At 70.9% G+C, this 18,397-nt stretch overlaps 2 protein-coding genes across 2 annotated transcripts; one reads left to right on the forward strand and one right to left on the reverse strand.

Moving 5' to 3' along the window:
* Nucleotides 1-7,835: 7,835 nt before the first annotated feature.
* TLX2 (T cell leukemia homeobox 2) lies at nt 7,836-11,523 on the forward strand. Its single transcript, XM_051618322.1, has 3 exons — nt 7,836-8,235; nt 10,485-10,722; nt 11,307-11,523. Exons 1-3 carry the CDS (start codon nt 7,836-7,838, stop codon nt 11,521-11,523), a joined length of 855 nt encoding a protein of 284 aa, XP_051474282.1.
* Nucleotides 11,524-15,388: 3,865 nt separating this feature from the next.
* LOC127384239 (interleukin-12 subunit beta-like) lies at nt 15,389-17,757 on the reverse strand. Its single transcript, XM_051618323.1, has 6 exons — nt 17,688-17,757; nt 17,101-17,322; nt 16,729-16,837; nt 16,386-16,567; nt 16,149-16,315; nt 15,389-15,550 (listed from the first exon to the last, which is right to left on the reverse strand). Exons 1-6 carry the CDS (start codon nt 17,755-17,757, stop codon nt 15,389-15,391), a joined length of 912 nt encoding a protein of 303 aa, XP_051474283.1.
* Between the last annotated feature and the right edge of the window lie 640 nt (nt 17,758-18,397).

Below are 18,397 nucleotides of genomic sequence, written 5' to 3' on the forward strand. Positions count from 1 at the left end.
GGGGTGCGGGTCCCCGCCCAGCAGTGACCCTCTCCCCGCAGGCTGCAGAGCCCACACGGGGCCGGGGGGTGGGCAACGTACAGCCGGCCTGGGACACGGGTGGCCATGGGGCTGGCGGGGGCTAAGGACCCCCCTGGCAGGGCTGGGGGGGGGCACACAGAGGGGCAGGGGGTGCAGAAGCTGTCCGAAGGTGGGTGGGAGATGAAAGGGGCAGTTCTGGGGGACCGAGGGGTCTCTGGGGGAAGGGGCAGAGTGATGGGGGTGGTGGGGGCAGAGGACAAGGGTGTGGGGCCTGGTCTAGGGGTGCCGGGGCCCAGTGGTGGGTGCTGCTGGCACTGGTGGGGAGGGGGGTGCTGGGCTCGCGGGGGTCCTGGGGTGCCGGGAGGTGCCGGGGTTCCAAAGGTCCTGGCATGCTGGTGGGGGGTGCCGGGGTGCGGGGTTCCCGGGGTGTTGGGCAGAGGACCCTGTGTTGCCAGGTGACAGAATGCCGGGTCCCGGGGGTCCCAGGTCGCAGGGTTCAGGGGAGCCGGGTGGTGGGTTTCAGGGGGTCCCGGGGGTGCCGGCTACGGCGTGTCGGGTGCTGGGGTTCCGGCGGTACCGGGATCCGAGGTGCCAGAATCCCGGGGTGTGGGGTGCCAGGTCCTGGGGTTGCCAGGTCCTGGGGGTGCCGGATCCCGGGGTCGCCTCCCCGGCGCAGGCGGCGGAGCCTGGAGCCGCGCTAATGGGGGTGATTGGATCAGGGCTCTGGAGGGGAAGGAGCGGCCCCGCTAATGCAAAGCAGAAGCCGCCCAGGGCCGTAATGGCTCGTTACGGTTACGCTGATTGCTCCAATCCCCGGCAACAAGTGTCGTCTGGGGAGACAGCGGGGCCGCCGGGGCGGGCGGGGGGGGCTCCCGCCGGGGAGTGGGGGGCGGGCGAGGGAGGCGGGACCACCGGCCGGGCTGCACCCACGGCATGACCGGCAGTACCCCGCTTCCCCCCTGCACCCCGCTTTGCTCCGCACACCCGAGGGGGCTCTGTGGGGCGAGGAAATTCTGGAGAGGCCCCAAACGACACTGGTGAGACCCGGCACGAGCCCCCCGGCGTGTGCCGCCACCTGGCATGGGGATTCCAGGATGGTGATGGTCCTGATGAGAGCACCTGTGTCCTGTCCCCATCACCCCAGTTCCTCCCGCTCTCAATCCACCCAGTGTAGCCCAGTCCAGCTGGCCAGGCTGGCTCGGCCCCCGATGACTGGCCGGAGTGGTCCAGCCTGGTCCCATGCGATGGCACAGGCGTCCCCCGGTGTCCCCGCAGCCGGACACGGTACATGGCCGGGCTCCAGCACCCGGTGCCGAGGCGTCCGCGTGCAGGGGCGGGCAGGACCACCACCCACGTGATGACCGTGGCCCCGGGACTCACCCACCGCTGTCAGCCAGAGCCTGCCCGCCCTGGGCCCATCCTAGCCGGGGGCGGAGGGGGGGGGGGGGGCGGAACATGAGGCCGGAGCCGGGTGACCCCGAGCCTGGGGAGGGACGGGCCCATTTGTACCTGCCAGGAGCAGTTCCTGGGAGGGGCCGGGGGCTGCGGGGGTCACAGCCAGGCCAGCACAGCCCTGCGGCAGAGCCGCATCGCGCTCTGCCGGCACCGGCGCCGCACCCAGCACCGGCACGGCAGCACCACCGGTACCGGCACCGCACCGAGCACCACCGCTACACCATAGTGACCACTGGCACCACACCCAGCACCAGCACTGCACCGTATTGTCCACTGGCACCAGCACTGGCACTGCACTGGGCACCGGGGGCTGTGGAGGACTCAGTCCCACCCGCATTCCCTGCTGGTGCTGGGCAGGGGGCGGGGGTCCTAGCAGCCGGTGCTCGCCGGGACTGTGGTTGCCAGCCTGGCACGCGCGAGGCCCGCAGCTCCATCTCGCCGTGAATAATTAATGCCCGGGCGGCAGCCGGCACTTCTCCCAGCCCGGAGAGGCCCCGGGGCCGGGCAGGCCGGTGCTTTTAGCCGAGACCTGCTCAAATATTCAGCTCCATTTCCGCTGCGGGGCTGAGCGGGGCCTGGGCGGCTCCTTCTGGTAAGCGCTGCCGGGGGCTTTCCCGGCCGGGCCCCTCGTCGGGGGCCGGGCAGGGCCGGGGCTGAGGCCGGACGCACTAGTGACCGCAGTGGGTGCCGGGCAGCAGCTCCCTGGGCCCCCCCCGGGCAGGTGAGGGGGCGCGGCGGGCAGAGCCGGGCCAAGGAGGGTGCTGGCTGCGGGGAGCTGCGTGGGCAGAGCTGGGCACAGGCAGCTGCCTGCAGGCAGGGACCCAGCAGTGGGGACATGCCAGCCCCACAGCCCCGAGCTTCCACCCTGGGGTGACAATGCCGTGGCCACTAGCCAGGCCCTTCCACTCCGAGGTGACCACAGGGGCTCTGGGACTGGAGGGACCATGGCAGGGCCAGTGCCAGAGGGTCTGGGGCCAGGCAGGGTGGCATCAGGGTCAGAGTGGCAGGATGGCAGCGTGGACAGGGTGGTTAGGTGGCAAAGTGGCAGGGCAGGCAGGGTAGCAGGGTGGCAGGGTGACAGTGCGACAGTGTGGCAGGGCAGTACGGTGGCAGTGTGACAAGGTGGCAGTCTCCGGCAGGCGGTGCGGAGGCAGGTGATGAACTGAACTGCTGTCCTCAGGCACCGGAGGGATTTGCAGAACGCAATTACCTGCCCCGGGCCTCGGTAACGAGGTTCCGAGAGACGGCTCCTGTCAACGGCCCCGCCACAGCCACCGCTGCCCGGCCCGCTGCACAGGCACCCGCAGCCCCGTGCGGGGCAGCACCCCCTGGAGAGGCAGGAATGGGGCTGGGGGCGCGGGGGCTCCGGGGACCACCCGGCACGGCCAAGGAGGCAGGAGCGTGGGAAAGGATCCCGGCACGAGCTCCCCGTACCCGACCGCTCCCCACGACCCTCCTTGCGCCCCCCTCCACCTGCCCAGCCAGCCCTGGGGAGGGGGCGGGAGGTGGAGCCAGAGAGCTCAGCTGCCTTCCCGGTGGCGTCGGAGGTGGCCGTGGCAGGTGCCCCCCAACCCCCAGGCAGCAGCCGCCGCTCGCGCTCGTTCCCCAGCCCCCCCGTCCTCCGCCCCCAGCCCGACTGAGCTGCCGGGTGGGTTTCCAGGGGGGTTTTCTCCCCCCCCCTGGGGCGAAGGGGCTGCCCGGAATCCCGGCTTCACTGCCCCCCCGGGGGATGCTGGACGGAGAGCAGCCTCCGGGAGCCCGGGGCCGCCGGCCCCTTGCAGCCCCCCTTCCCGGTCCCCGTCGCACCCGGCCCCTCCCCGAGGACGCCGCGCAGACGCCGCCGGTCACTGGGACAGCTCCGGCCGTCGGTGCCCCGAGAGCCCCCGGCCCTGCCGTCGGGGCCGCCCTTTGCCCGGCGCGGTGCCCGGCGGCCGCAGCGGTCCCGGCCTGGCCCTCTCGGTGGGTCCGGGGGGCTGTTCGCCCGCTGGCTGCCACCCGCGTCCCCCCGCACCCTGTCCGGGTGCCGGCGCCCAGCCCCGGGCGGGCGGCGGGGGGCACCGGGAGTGTTTCATGCGGTTAAGAAGTGTCTGATTGAAGCAGGAGGCGCCAGCAGCTCCCCCGGGAGCCGCAAGCCAAGGACTGGAGGACCAAATGCAGGCTAAAGTAATCCAATCTGGGCTGGCTTCATCTAATTAGCCCAGAATTAACCCAGCAGCCAGAGAGGAGCTGACTGTCCCTACAGTTTGCCAGCGGGTTTGGGGGGGAAGCGGGAGGAAGAAGGGGACGTCCAGCGATAATGAGATTATGGCGGGGGGGAGAGCGGGCGGGAGCGGGCGGCTTGGCAGCATCTCGCTGGTGGTAACGTGGGGCCCTGCCGACCTCCGCCGCTTAATTGCCGCGCGCTGCTCAGGAACCGGGTGCCAGCGGGCAGGGACCCGCTCCGGGGCTTCTGTCCGGGCAGCCGCACCTGAACGCGGCAGGTCGGGGACACCGGCATGGCCGATCCACGGGGACACGGTGCCGTGAAGCCATGTGGCTGCTGCCAGCAGCCCCGGGGCCACGAACCTGCTGGCGTGGTGGGGGAGGGGGCGAGGGGCGGGAGGACCCCTGGCTGTGCCATCAATAGGACTCCCATGGTGGAGCAGGGCAGGGGCCAGACCCCAGTGTACCCCCCACAACCTTCCCCCCTCACCTCCGGGGTGCCGTGGGGGGCACGGAGCGGTGGGATGCCGGGATGCAGCTGCGGGAGGCGGGGCAGCTCCGGCGGTGCCAGAGCCCGGTGCATCGGTGGCCACAGGCAGAGAGCCTGGTGGCGAAGGGCGGATTTCCCACCTGGAATCGGGCAAATGCCCCTTCTGCCCTATCCCCTCCGTCCGTCCCTGTCACCCAGGTGCCAGGTCATGCTCCTGCCCTGGCGTGGGGATGTGTGCCCCGCATGGGGGACTCCCAGATCCAGCCCGCGGGGCAGGAGTTGGGGACCACGGGGCTAAGCCGTGGCTGAGGAGTAGGGAGAGGGTCCCAGCCCTCCCAATGCGGGTGCACGGAGGTCCCCCTGCCCGAGGCCTCACTGGCTGTGCCGTGCCAGGGTGGGTGCAGAGCTAGGGGGAGCTGGGAGCCTGGCCCTCCAACGTGGGGCTGCATGGTGGCTCTGGGGACAGGGAAATGACCTCGTCCTGGCTGCTGGTGGCCCGAGGGTGACAGGGCCAGCAGCAGGCAGCCGTGACAGCGAGGGGCCCTGGGGCCAGCCGGGTCCCTGGCAGGATGACCCCCTGAACCCACAGCCGGGGTGGGACGGGGCTCGTTCCCTCTCTGCGCCCTCCTCAACCTCGATCCCCTGCTGCAGAGACCTCTTGCCCCCGGAGCCGGTGCCCGGCGCTGGGGTCCCGCCCTGAGCGGGGCCGGGGCAAGCACCCCCGCCCGGGGAGGCCCCGGCAGCCCCCTGGGCGCAGGGCGGACCCTGGCGCCGCCCGAGCCCCCATCGCCCCCGGCTCCGTCACCTGCCCCCCAATCCATCTCCCGGGACCGGCAGCATTCCAGCCCCTGGGCACGGCGAACATCTGCCTTCTGCTCCAGGTTTAATTAACCTGCCGCCGCCTCCCTTCCCCCGCACCCCCCCGCACCCGGCGTTTCCTCCTCGACACCGCTCGGGGCCGGGGCAGGCGCTGACAGCGCCTGGGTCAACGCCAGCACCAACACCAGAAACAGCACCAACACCAGCACCAGCACCAACACCAGCACCAATACCAACATCAGCACCAACACCAAAACCAGAGCCAACACCAACACCAATACCAATCAGCACCAGCGCCAGTGCCAATGCCATCACCAGCAGCAACACCAGCATCAATGACAGCAGCAACACCAGCACCAACACCAGCACCAGTGTCAACACCAACGCCAAAAGGAAAGCCAAAACCAACGCCAACACCGGCACCAGTGCCGGCTGTGCTCCGTGGGGCCCCGGTGAGCCTGCAGCCGGTGACAGTCTCTGGAGCAAACCACGGCCGAACACCGGGCGGGTCCGTCCCGGCACCTGCCGGGCCGCCAGCAGGAAACGCCGTGAAACTCCTCGGGCTCATCCCGGAAGGGCCCCGGTGCTGCGGGGGGCAGCGCAGCGTCCCCCTCCCCTGCTGAGGTGCACGGGGTCCCGCACCCGACCTGCGTTTGTGTGTACGTGTGTGTGCGCACATGTGTGAGCATGTGTGTACACCCTCACTGTGCCCCGCGGGGGGGCTGTGTGTTTGTGTCCCCCCCATCGCCGCCGGGTGAGGGAGTGCCTGTGCAGCTCCCGCTGCCCCCACCCCTGGGCCGCAGGAGCAGGGACGGTCACCCCACACTGCAGCGCGTCCAGCTGAGCCCGGATCCACCCGGTGCCCCGGGTGTGTGCGGTGCCCTCCGATCCACCCGCTGCCCCCGGGACGTGCGGTGCCTGCTGTGCCCCCGGGTGTGCAGTGCCCCCGGGGTGCGGCAGCTGCGGCTCCCTGTGCCGTCGTGATTTACAGGCGCAGGCCCCGGTAATGTCATTTGCCCCAGACCGGTGGCGCCAGGGTGGCCGGGCGGCCGCCCACCCCCGCCGGCCTCTGCCCCGGAGCCGTGACCCGCCGCCCGAGCCCTCTGCCCGCTCGGTAGTCGGGATCCCCACCCCAGGAGCCACCGGAACCGACCCGCGGGGTCGGACCCACTGCTCGCGGCGCGGCTGCCACGGTAGTGGCCGGGAGGCCTGGCCCGTGCCACTCCCCGGTAGCCGTTACCGCCCGCCGGAGGAACGGAGCCGGTCCGCGGGTCGGGGCCGAGCCCGCCCTGAGCGGCACGGCCGCACCCCGCACCTCTGGGGGTGGCCGCAACCGGGCCCGCTCCTGCGAGCCAGGAACGAGTGTTCCGACGGGGCCGGTCTGGGCTCCGTGCCCGGGGACGTGCTCTCGTCGGGAGTGCAGAGTCCATCACCCGGGAGCGCCGGGTTCGGTGGAAGCAGGATCCGTGACCAAGGAACGGCGGATCCTTGGAAAACTGGGTCCGTGATACCGGTCGAGGGGACCAGGGTCGGTGTCCCGGGAACGGTTCGTTAATGGGAACCGCGAGTCCGTGCTACCGGGAACGGCGAGGCCCTGGGAACCCGAGTCCGTGTCTCAGGAACGGTGGGTCGAGGGAACCGGAATCCATCACCCGGGAACGACCGTGGAAAATGGGGTCCGTTCTACCGGGATTGGTCCCGGGAAAACGGGATCCATGACCCGGGAACGGCGGGCCGGAGCAACTGGGGTCGGTGTACCGGGAATGGCGGGTTCCCGGGAACCGGGGTCCGTGCTGCCGGCAACGGCGGCTTGTGCCGCCGGGAACGGCGGATGGGTCCGTGCCTCGGGACGGGTCGGGGGAATCGGAATCCGTCTCCCTCGGAGCGGGTTCGCGCAACCGGGAAGGGCAGATGGCTCCGTGCCGTGGAAATGGCGGGTCTGGGGCAACGGGATTCATACGGCTGGGAACGGCGGCTCCGGAGCAGGGGGCTGGCTCACCCCGCCGGGGTTGCGCTCGGTGGTTTCGGGGTCGGTGCGCCCGGATAGCTGCGGCTCGGGGAAACGGAGCCTGCGCGCCCCGGGAGCGGCGGACGGGGTGCCGGTCCGTGCGCCCCGGGATACGGGAGAACGGCGCCGGGGCCGTGCGCCCCTGGAACGGCAGCCCTGCGCCCCCGGGATAACGGAGGGAACCCGGTTCCGCCTGGGGCGGGCGAGCGGCGGCCCTGGTCCTTTCGCGCTGGGCGCCCCGACGCCGCCGGGACGCGGAGTAATGCCGGTATCACGGCGGCTCCGGTGGGCCGCGCGCCGCCCCTTCATTGCTGCGAGCCCAGGGCCGTCTGGCGGCAGCCCCGGCGGCGGGGAACCGGGGCCGGGGGCCTCCCGGGGCCGGGCGGGGCGCGGGGCCCTCGGGGCCCTCGGGGGTCGTGGCGGAGCCGGTGCGGGAGCGCCGGCGGGAGGTGAACCAGGCGGAGCGGAGGAAGGGGGGGTTGGGGGGGCCCGGTGGCGGGGCGTGGCCCCGGGATGCGCGAGCCCCCGCCCCCGGGGGCGCGGGGCTGTCAATCACGGGGCGCGGCCGCCAATCAGGGCGCGGGCGGTCGGGATTTTGGCAGGTCCAGATGGAGCGGAGCAGAAAAGCGCGCGCCGCCGGGGCCCGCCGCGCACCCGCGCTCCCGCGGGCCATGCCCCGGACCCGCACCCTGCCCCGGACCCCGCCCCGGCACCGCAGCCTGCCCCTGCCCCAGCCCCATCGGGCCCGCACCGGGCGCCCCGAGCCCGCAGCCCCCGCTGCCGCCCCCCGCCGCCCCCCGGCCATGCCCGCGCCCCGCCGGCCCTGAGCACGGCCGGGCGATGGAGGCGGCAGCGCTGGCGCGGGAGGGCGGCGGCCAGGGCCCCCCGCCCCACGAGCCCATCAGCTTCGGCATCGACCAGATCCTCGGCGGCCCCGAGCCCGCGGGCGGCGGCGGGGGAGCGGCCCGGGCGGCGGGGGAGCCTGACTACGGGCTGTACGGCGGCGCCTACGGCCCCCCCGCCTGCTCGCTCGGCTCCTACAACCTTAACATGAGCATGAACGTGAGCGTCAACGTGACCCCCGCGCCCGCCGCACCGCCCGCAGGGGTCATCCGCGTCCCGGCGCACCGGCCCGCGCCCGCCGCCCCGTCCGCCGCCCCGCCACCGGTCCCCGGGCTCTCGGGACTCACCTTTCCCTGGATGGAAACAACGCGCCGCATCGCCAAGGATCGACTCTCAGGTGAGCGCTGCGGGACGGCTACCGACGGCTACTGGCGGCTACCGACGGCTCCAAAAGCTCCGGTGGCTCTGGCGGCCGCGGGGACCGGCCGGGGTGGGCCGGTTCCGCAGCGCGGGGTACTCGCCCGCCTTCTTCCCTCCCTGCTCCGCCGACCACCGCCCTGCCCCTGGCCGGGCTCTCGCTGCCGTCGTGGTCCATGGAGAGCGACTCGGGGCTGGCGCCGCCATCGGTGGCTTCACCGCGGCCCCGCGTCGACTCCCGGCAGCTGCGGGCGGGGGTCGGGCCGGGGTTTGGCTCTGAGCGGTACCTGAGCGGTCCCGCCGTGCTCCGGCCTCGGGCTCTGTGCCATGTCCGCTCCTTTCCCTGGGCTCGGGGGACACGGGGTGCCGGGACCATCCTCCTCACAGGGAGGCTGCCGGGGCTGCTGGGTGGGGGCTCAGTCGGGAGTGGGCTGCAGGGACCCACCGTGGGGCAAAACCTGCCCATGTGCGGGGCTGGGCGTGGGAGCAGGTGGCCGTGTGCCGTGGGAATGGGAGCAGGTGGTGGGGGTGGTCGTGGGCTCCAAATGTTGGGGGCTGGCTGTTGGGCCTGGCCATGGGGAAACTGGAGACAGGACTTGGAGAACCCCATGTGTGGGGATGGGCATAGGGCATGGGGTGTGAGACCACGGGAGAGGCTGGTCTGGTGTGTGTTGGGTGCGGGGCAGGTGTCGGGGAGGCGGTGAGGGGTCCTGGTGCTGCCAGCAGGGCCAGGGGCTGGAGCACCCAGTGCTGGGGAGAGGGTTCTGCATGCTGCACCCCAGAGGAGCAGGTGTGGGGTGCTGTGGTGGGGATGGGGGCAGGGAGTGGGTGCTGGGGGGCCCCGGCCAGGCTGGGCTGGGCTCATCTGGCTCCTTCCCAAGATGGCGGTGCTGCCACGTCCGCAGCGCGGCTCCATGTGGGGACGAGGCCGGGGCCGTGTGGGGCCTGGGGCCAAGCGGTGGCCACGGGGGCACTGGGGCCATGTGGGGCGGGAGGCTGGGGGCCACGGGGGCTCAGCCTGGGCACCAGCTGAGCCGGGTTCTCCTCCCAGCCCACCCCGCCATTGTGGCGGTGACGAAGCACGGTCCCCACGCAGGGGTGGCGGGTGACGTCCCCGTCTCCTGCCTGGCGCCAGGGGTGGGTGAACGGGGCGGGCCCTCCCCAGCACGGGGTCTCCCAGCCGCAGCCATCACTCAGCGCCACCAGCCCTGGGGTGGGCTGTGGGGCCCTCGGCATCTGTTCCTGGCGAGGGGCCGCCCCGCGCGGGGAGGGGGCGCGGGGGCCTCTGTCCCCTCCGACTGCGCGGCTCCACCTGCATCAACTGCGCCCGCCCCCGCCGGCGGGCAGCCTGGCCCCCTGCCTGCACCACCGCCTGGGTGCTGGTGGAGGGAGGGTCTGCTGGGGGCTGCCTGCCCCTGGGGGGCTGCCCTGCATCCCTGCGGTGCGGGGTGCCGGGGCCCCATGGTGGCCCCATGGGCCCGGCCATCTGCAGCCCTGCCCATGCGGTGCTGGCACCAGCGAGGCCCACGGTGCCGTGGCTGCTGGAGCGGGAGGGAGCGCGAGGTGGGTGCTGTGCCCTGCCAAGCTCTCACCTTCCCCCACACAGCTTCGCTGCCCCGACGCTCCCTGGGCTCTGGCTGTGTCCGGGGCCAGGCTGCCGCACGCCAGCCTCGCCGTGCAGGGACAGCCCCTTCCCCAGCCTCAGGCACCCGGCAGCTGGCGGTGGCCATTCCGGATGCTGCCAGAACACTGCGGGAGGCACCGGCCACCTCCTGATGGCTTCTGGGGTCCTGTCCCTTCCTGGGCAGGGCTTATGGAGGCTCCCCTGGGGCTGTGGCAGGGCTCAGCTGAGGGCAAGGGTGGGCTAGTGCTGCTGGGGGCCTTGCCTGCCCCACATCCACCCTGGGCCAGGCCTGCCCAGCTGCCCCTCTGGCCCCAGTCCCCATCACCATCCTGGGGGAGTGTTGGAGCCATGGGGTGGGGATGGGCCCTCCCGTTGCATCTGGAGCTGTCCCCCGTGTCCTTGGGCTGTGGGAGCGAGTGGGGACACGTGGGGTCTCCTCCTCCCTGCCAGGCAGGACTGGCAGCCCCCTGTGGAGCTCTCCATCCACATGGCTCCCCTCGGAGCTCCTTGTTTCACATTCCCAAGCCTCCCCTCTGGGCTCTGTGCTGGGCAGGGTCCTCGGCCCGTGGCCCCCCGAGCCGCCCCTCACCCTGCTCTGCCCACAGCTGCGCTCTCGCCCTTCGCGGCCACCCGGCGCATCGGGCACCCCTACCAGAACCGCACGCCGCCCAAGCGCAAGAAGCCACGCACGTCCTTCAGCCGGGTGCAGATCTGCGAGCTGGAGAAGCGCTTCCACCGCCAGAAGTATCTGGCCTCGGCTGAGCGTGCGACCCTGGCCAAGGCCCTCAAGATGACGGATGCCCAGGTCAAGACCTGGTTCCAGAACCGCCGCACCAAGTGGAGGTAACAAGGCGGCCCCGGGGCAGCTGACACGGCCCCCCCAGCTCCCACGTGCTGCCCCGCTCCGGCAGCCACTGCTCCCCGTGCCATGGCTGTCACCCCTGGGGGAGGCTGGGCTGGGGTGGGACAAGGTGCTTGTCCCTGCTGTGTGCCCTGTGCCCAGATGGGTGAGGTGCTGAAGGAGGGGTGGGCTATTGGGCAGAGACTGTGGGGCACTGCTGGATTACGCTCAGCAGTGCTGGGGAAGGGATGAGCTGCGGGGCAGGGGCTGTGGGGCACTGCAGCACTGGTGCACAGCAGTGGTGGCAGCTGCATGGACTAAAGGACGTTGCTGGGGGAGGGACAGGCTGTGAGCAGAGGCTTTGCCCATGCAGGGGAGGTTGGAACTGGATGATCTTTAAGGTCCCTTCCTTCCCAAACCCATTTGAGTCCCATCCCAATCCATTCTATTATTCTGTGGGGAGTCACCAGGCTGGCACAGGGCGGTGCCAAGGCGGGGACAGGCTGTGGGCAGGTCTGTGTGGCACTGCCAGGCTGGAGGCAGCAGTGCCAGGCCGGGCCGTGCTGGACACGGTGTGTGGTGGCAGGAGGCAGACGGCGGAGGAGCGCGAGGCCGAGCGGCAGCAGGCCAACCGGCTGATGCTGCACCTGCAGCAAGAGGCCTTCCAGAAGAGCCTGAGCCAGCCACTGCCCCAGGACCCGCTCTGCATGCACAACTCCTCCCTCTACGCTCTGCAGAACCTCCAGCCCTGGGCTGAGGACAACAAGGTGACGTCGGTCTCAGGGGTGGCCTCTGTGGTGTGAGGTCCCTGGGGGTCCCCGGGGGCTGTGGATGTGCCGGCAGGCAGCGGAGGGCAGCGGGAGCCCTGGGGGGGGTCTGAGCACGGCACCTCCAGCCCACAACAGGGAGGGGGCTGCTGCTGCCTGGGAGCCCCCCACATCGGCAGCCCCCTCCTCACCAAGGGCTGGCACCCCCTGGCCTCCTCCAGGCCCACGGCAGCCCCACAGCTCTGAGTGGGCAGATGTGCCCTTGTGGTTGGATTCAAAAGCCCTGCTGGCCCCTTTCTGGACCCCTGCCTGGACCCCTGCCGGGAGCACTGCTGCAGGCAGCCCCCTACCTGGACCCTTCAGGGAGCCTGGGGCTGGGTCCTGCACACTTCTGCCAGCCCAGCCGCCCCTCCCTTGGACACCCCCACCCTGGGGGCAGCTCCTCGGGTGGTCCCTGCTCTGAACCTGCTGCCCACCCATCAGGGGCTCTCTCAGCTGGGCCCCCGTTCCCCCCGGGGCAGCTGCAGCCCCCAGCCCACCCAGGGTGGGCAGAGCAGGACATAGGGCAGCCTGCAGGTGGACCCCTTGTTCCTGTTGCTGGGAGACCCCCACCCCCACTGGTGGCCACTGTAGGGTCTGCACCACCTGCACATACTTGCCTTATCCCGAGTGGAGTTTGCCGGCTCTGGCTTCCAGCTGCAGCCCCTGGGCTGGATGAGGAACCTGCCCCCATCCCTGGGACCCCCGAGCGTCGGGACAGACTGACAGACTGGGCTTGCCTGCGCCATGGGCCGGGGTCCCCGGTGCTCCCTGCAGCCCTGCGCCTGGACCTGCCCCCATGTCACCCCATGAAAGACTCGGGGTGTCCCTGCGTGCTGAAGGATTGCACCAGCCCTCCTGGAGTGGGGCTGCCCTTGTGCCCACCACCCTGATCTCCAGCTCCCAGGACCCCCTTAACCTTCCCCCCCCCCCCGAGTCTGTGTGGCCCACAGCACACGCATGGGGAGGCAAAGGGCCTGAAACCCCTCCCCCAGGAAATAATCTGCCCCCTCCTTCTCCAGTGACCCCCTGAATGTCCTCAGTGATCCCCCTCAGCTCCACTCCCACCCTGGCTGGTCTCGGTCACTGGGAAGCTCCCCGGGCCATCTGCAGTTGGGGTCCCTGGTTGATGATGATGGGGTGGGGTGGGTGGGGGCAATAACAACGACCCTGAACTTGACCGTGACCCCCACTGCAACGGGGGGCAGGCGTAGGAGCTCGCCCCCCCACCCTGTGGGGGCCGGTAGGAGCCAGCACCTTCGGGCTGCGGGCGGGGACAGGCTCCTACCGGCCCCCCCCCCGGTTGCTACCGGGAGGTGGCGGACAACCGGTGCCGGTTCCTCGGCGGCGAGATTGGCTGCCGTTCCGTGACGCGGCTCCGTTTTACGGGGCGCGAGTGGGGGGGGGGGTGGCGCCGCCGCAGAACCGCCGGGATGAGCGCGGCCGAGGGCTGGCCCCGGTGCCGGTGGGGCGGGGGGGTCGGCGGCGAGGCGGTGCTCCGTGCCCGTGCCGAGGCCGCCGGGTACCGGAGGCTGCTGCGCGCCCGCGCTGCCGAGGTGGAAGCGCTGCGCGGGGCCGTGGGAGCCCTGCACCGGCAGCTGGAGGGGCTGCGGGACCGGCGGAGCGGGGAGGTCGCCAAGTACCAGGTGCGGGGGGTGATGGGGGCTAGGGGGAGTGTGGGGGACGTGCGGGAGTCCCAGGGGATTTAGTTTGGAAACGGGGGCTGGATGCTTGGGATGCGGGGGCGGGGCGGGGAGAGACCAGGCACCGGGCGGGGGGTGCGGGGCCTGGAAGGCCGGAGGGCTGGGGGGGGCACGGGCTGAGAGGGTCGGGATGGACTGGAGGGACACGACAGGGACTGGGGGAGTCAGGATGGGTCTGGGGAAGGGGATGAAGATCAGGATGGGGGGAGGACCGGGGGATGAGGGAAGACGGGGGCCGGGATCGAGCCAGGGGCTGGGGGGGCTTCAGGATGGGGCTGGGGAAGGCGGATCGTGATGGGGTTGGGGGAGAGGGGACTGGAGGGTGAGGGAGGACGGGGGTTGGGGATGGGGCTGGGGAGCGGGGTTCAGGGGCTACGGGGGTCCATACTGCGCGGGGGTCCGGATGGCACTGGAGGGGTGGTTTAAGGTAGGGCTGGGAAGGGGGATCTGTGAGGGGCGGGTATCGGGTCAGGGACCGGCTATCCTCTCAGGAAGAGGGTTATTTCGGGGATCTGTGCAGGTTGGGGGGGATCCGGCCCGGGGTCCTTGTGGGCGGGGGTCAGTCGTGGGTCTGTGCGGCGCCATAGCCGGGCCGGGGGCCGGGGGTCCGTGGGCGGCGGGGGTTAGCCCAGGGCTCGAGGCGGGGGTCCCGGGCGCTGCTGACGGCCCAGTGCAGGAGCGGGTGGCGGAGCTGGAGCGGGAGATCGGCGCGGCGGAGGCGGAGATGTGCCGGTGCCTGCGGGAGTACCCGGCGCTGCTGCGGCTGCGGATGGCGCTGGAGGCGGAGATCGCCGCGTACCGGTACGCGGGTGGGGGGGGGGGGGCGGGCGGGCTGGGGGTCGTGGGGCTCAGCCCGGGTTTGTCTCTTGCAGGGAGATGCTGGAGGGTGAAGAGCTGCGCCTGGGCTGCCTGGCCCCGCCGTGACGGGACCCCCGGCCCCGCTGCGGGAACTCTGCTGAGCCCCCAGACTCCTCGGGGTCCCCAGAGCCTCAGCTCGCCCACGTCGCGGCACCCACAGCCCTGAATGTCCAGGCCGTGGGACCCCTGGACCCTCTGGATCCCCCTGGACTCCCGGAGCCCCGGACCTTCTAACCCCCCACCCCGGACTCCTGGGGCCCCCACCTAGCCGGCCTCCCCAGACCCCCATCCCGGGAGGCTCCAGCCCCCCAGGAGGGCAGAGCCCGCGGGGCTCCACACTCTCACCAGCCGCTCTGGAGCAGCAGCGGGGCTGGGGGCCCAGCCCCGGCCCGCACAGAAGCACCTCAATAAAGCCCCGTGGCATCACCTGGAACCTGTCTGTGGGGGCGGGCAGCAGCTCTCGGGTCGTCCCTGTGCCGGAGTCTCTGTGGATGTCTGGGGGCCGGGGCTGTGTCCCACGGGGGCTGCCTGGCCTCAGCCCCCTCCTGCCTCCTGTGCTGGATACCCCACAGGGATGTCAATGGGGTATATCATGGGGGTCCAGTTATGTACGTGGGGTGGAGGGGATTGTTCCCCAGTGTGAGGTGAGCCTCCCCAGTGCTGGTAGGTGGTCCCTGACCCCCCTCACTATGGCTGGGGTTGGGCAGGGACAGGGGGTGCCCCCTTGGTGTGCTGGAGTGCTGCTCCTGGGGGAGGGGGAGACACTACCCCACCACAGCCTCCTGAAGGGAGGGAGATCTGAGGGGGTGATGAGGAATGAGGGGTCCAGGGTGCCCGTGTGCCCTGGCAGACAGTTGGGCAGGGCTCTGGGCATCCTGCTGCTGACCCTGGCTGGGCTAGCACACGTGCACACGCGTGTTACGTGTGTGTTTTCTGCCATATGTAAGGGTTTCATGGACTGAGCCCAGCTCTGATGAGAAGTGGAGGTCCCTCAGCAGGCTGTGGGACGGGGGGGGCCTTGCACAGACCTGTGACATCCCCGTGAGGAAGGGCTCAGTTGGGGCACCTTGAGCAGGAACTCATGGAGGCTGCAGGGGATCCAAACACCCTTCCACCCCCCCCCGGGACTAACAGAGATTTGTGGTAGTAAAGGGGCATCTTTAACGGAGGGAAAAAGCCTCTTCCAAGCCACACACAAGACCAGGAATGCTGGTGTGGGGTGCTGGTGCCTGCCACCACCTCCTGGGGTGGTGCAGATGAGGGGTGCAGCAGGGTGGGGTGATGGGTGTCCATGTACAGGGTCAGTGGGGTTGGAGCTGGTGCTGCTGGGTGGCCTTGATGTCCTGCCAGGTGGTCCAGGGGCTCCAGGTGGGGCGGGTGAAGGGGTCCCGGCAGCACACGCGCACCCGCTGTACCTGCCCCCCCAGCTGTGCCTCCTCTGCTCCCTCCACCAACTCCTCAACCTGCAAAGCAGGGCAGTCTGAGGCCTGGGGGGCACCCGGCACAGCGGCGAGGGGGCAGACAGAATGTGCCAGGCTTGGGGGGAGAGGGGGACAGGGTGGGAACAGGTCTGAGGGCTCAGGAGTGGGGGACACCCCGACCTGGGCAGAGACATTGCCTTGTGTGTGCAGCGCGGGGGGGCAGAGGTGACAGCCAGGAGTGACAGTTCACCATGGGGAGGACAGGGGAAGTGTAGTGGGGAAGGGGCATTGCTGAGCCCCCGGCAAGCCCTGTTCTCAATGGCAGTCCTGGGGCAGCAGCAGGGTGGGCATGAGGGGGGGCGGGGGGCACAGGGGCAGGGTGGGTGCAGGCCAAGGGGTGGTCCTGGGGCAGGGTAGGCTCAGGATAGGGTGGGCTCAAGCTGGATTGGCTCGGAGCTGGGTGGGCTGGGGATAGGGTGGGCATGGGTTCTGGGCAGGGGCAGGGTGGGCAAAGGCAAGGGGGGCACAGGGCAGGGGCAGGGGGGGCACAGGCGGGGGGCATCTGGGCAGGGTGGGCACAGGTGGGGGGGGTCCCAGCAGGGGCTTCTCAGGGCAGAGGGCTCGGTCATCCCATGGTTACCTGGGTGCCGTTGGGGAGCTCATACTGCAGCCGATAGAGCAACGTGAAATAGGACTTGGGGAGCGGCCAGGAGGCTGGGGGGGCCCAGGCCAGGTGGAGCTGCCCCCCCCGTTGCCGCAGGGTCAGCTTCTGCGGGGGGGCCGGGTCGCACTGCGGGAAGAGCAGGGCTCAGCGCGGGGCTCAGCGCTGGGACCCCAGGACCCTCCCCCAGACCCCGCCGCCGGCGGGTTCGCTCACCGATGTCCCAGACGAAGAAGTGGACGGAGTGGGTGAAGTAGGAGGTGTCCGAGAGCCCCTCCAGCTGCAGCTGCAGCGGGCGCAGCTCCTCAGCGAAGGGGCAGAAGGAAGGGTCCGAAAAGTGGGCGCTGAACCGGCCACGGCCCCCGGCTGCCGGCACCCACGCCCCCAGGGAGCCATCGCTGCGGGGGGAGGCAGGCGTGAGGGCTGGGCGGCCACGGGGCTGGGTTGGGGGTCGCTGGGGCGGTACGGGGCCAGGGTAGGGGCTGGGACCGGGTTGTGGATCCCTGGGGTGGCCATGGGGCCGGGCCTGGGGCCGGGCTGGGGATCCTCGGTCACTCACCTGTGCGTGAGGCGGGCGCGGAAGACGGAGGAGCGGGGGCCGGTCCAGGAGCAGCGGAAGGAGCCGCGGTAGGACTCAGCTTGGCAGGAGACGTTGATCCCCCCTTCTCCTGGCGGGGCCGGGGGGCACGGGCTCAGGGGCTGCCCGGGGCTGGGGTCGTGCCCCCTCCACGCCTGGCACGGGCGGGGCTGCCTCCCCCGGCTGGGCTCCCCCTGCCTGCACAGGCTGGGCACAAACTGCCGCAGCGGCAGGAGCATCTCCTGGTCCCCAGCCTGCCCCCAAACCTCTGCATCCCCCTTGTCCCACCACCCCCCATCCGCCCCCACCCTTCCCAGCCCTGTCTCCCCGTCCAGCCGTGTCAGCCCTACGTACGGGTCTCACTGACCACCACGTAGGTGGTGTCCAGCAGGATGGGGCCAGCCCAGCAGCTGTAGTTGCCCGCGGCTGGCAGGTCCAAGCCCAGGATGGTGAGGGTCCGACCCTTGGCCACCAGCTCAGCCATGGGCTCTGGGTCCCCGTTCTGCGTCCAGCTCACGAGCTGCTCCGAAGTGTTGCATGTCACCACCACATCCCCATTCACTTCCCCCACCTGGACTGGAGGGGAGAGGCAGAGGCTGGGGTCAGAGCTTGGCTGTGGGGAGGGTAGCCCTACTGCAGTGGGGCTGGCTGCCCCCATGTCCCAACATACCACGTCCACCCTTCCCCGCTGTCCCCACCCTGCTCCTGCATCCCAAATCCATCCCCACTCTGCCCCATCACCCCACATCCCCCCCATCACCCTCATGCCCACCCTCTAAACCCCTGCTCCCCATAAGAGCTGCCTCGACCCTTGCATCCCTCTGTGTCAGAAGGATATGGGATTTGGGTGCTTCCTGCTCACTCCAGCTACTCTCTGGGTCCCATAGCCCTCCCCGGGGGAGGGTCTCCCCTCCAAGGCCTCCCCCATGCCCAGGACTCACACTTTGGGGGGAAGGCAGTGAGGGTGTCTGCAGGAACAAGGCACAGCACCAGTGCCACAAGCCCCAGCATCTGGAGGAGAAAGGCAGGGCAAGAGCATTCAGGAAGGGGGCAGCCAGGAAGGGGGCAGCCAGGAAGGGGGCAGCCACATCCCAGGAGATGGGGGAGGCTGAGTCAGGGTGCAGCCAGCAGGACCAGCATGAGCATAGCCCTGGGGTGCAGCAGGGTCGGGCAGGAGGGGAGCAGGAAAGGGGGGGAGCCCCACACAGGGCTGGCAGCCAACTTGACATCCCAACCCTTCCCACCGTGGCACCCCCGAGTGTCCCCCGAGGCAGGGGCTGCAGAGCCCGCCCAGAGCAGCACCTTCCCAGGGCTCCCCAGTGCCCAAACCCTCCCACAGCCCCGATGCTGTGCCTACCTTTCCGCCTTGGTGTGGGCTGGGGGTGGCAGGCGCTGGCTATATAGAGAGCCAGGACCCCTCCCGGACTGTCCCAAGGTGAAGCCAAACCACAGCAGCATCAGAGTTCTTAGAAGAGCAAAAGCTGCTCTGGGTGGAGCTGCTCAGCCCCAAGCCCACCCAGCCTGGCCACACTGGGATTCACCCCAGGTACTTCCCGGGTTGGGGGGCACCAGGGACCTGCTGTCCTGCCCCACCATGAGCATCGCCAGGGCAGTGAGGAGGGGTCTTACACCTCCTCCCCACAGCACTAGC

The sequence above is a fragment of the Apus apus genome, chromosome 4 (genome assembly GCF_020740795.1).
Source record: "Apus apus isolate bApuApu2 chromosome 4, bApuApu2.pri.cur, whole genome shotgun sequence".
Lineage (NCBI taxonomy): Eukaryota > Metazoa > Chordata > Aves > Apodiformes > Apodidae > Apus > Apus apus.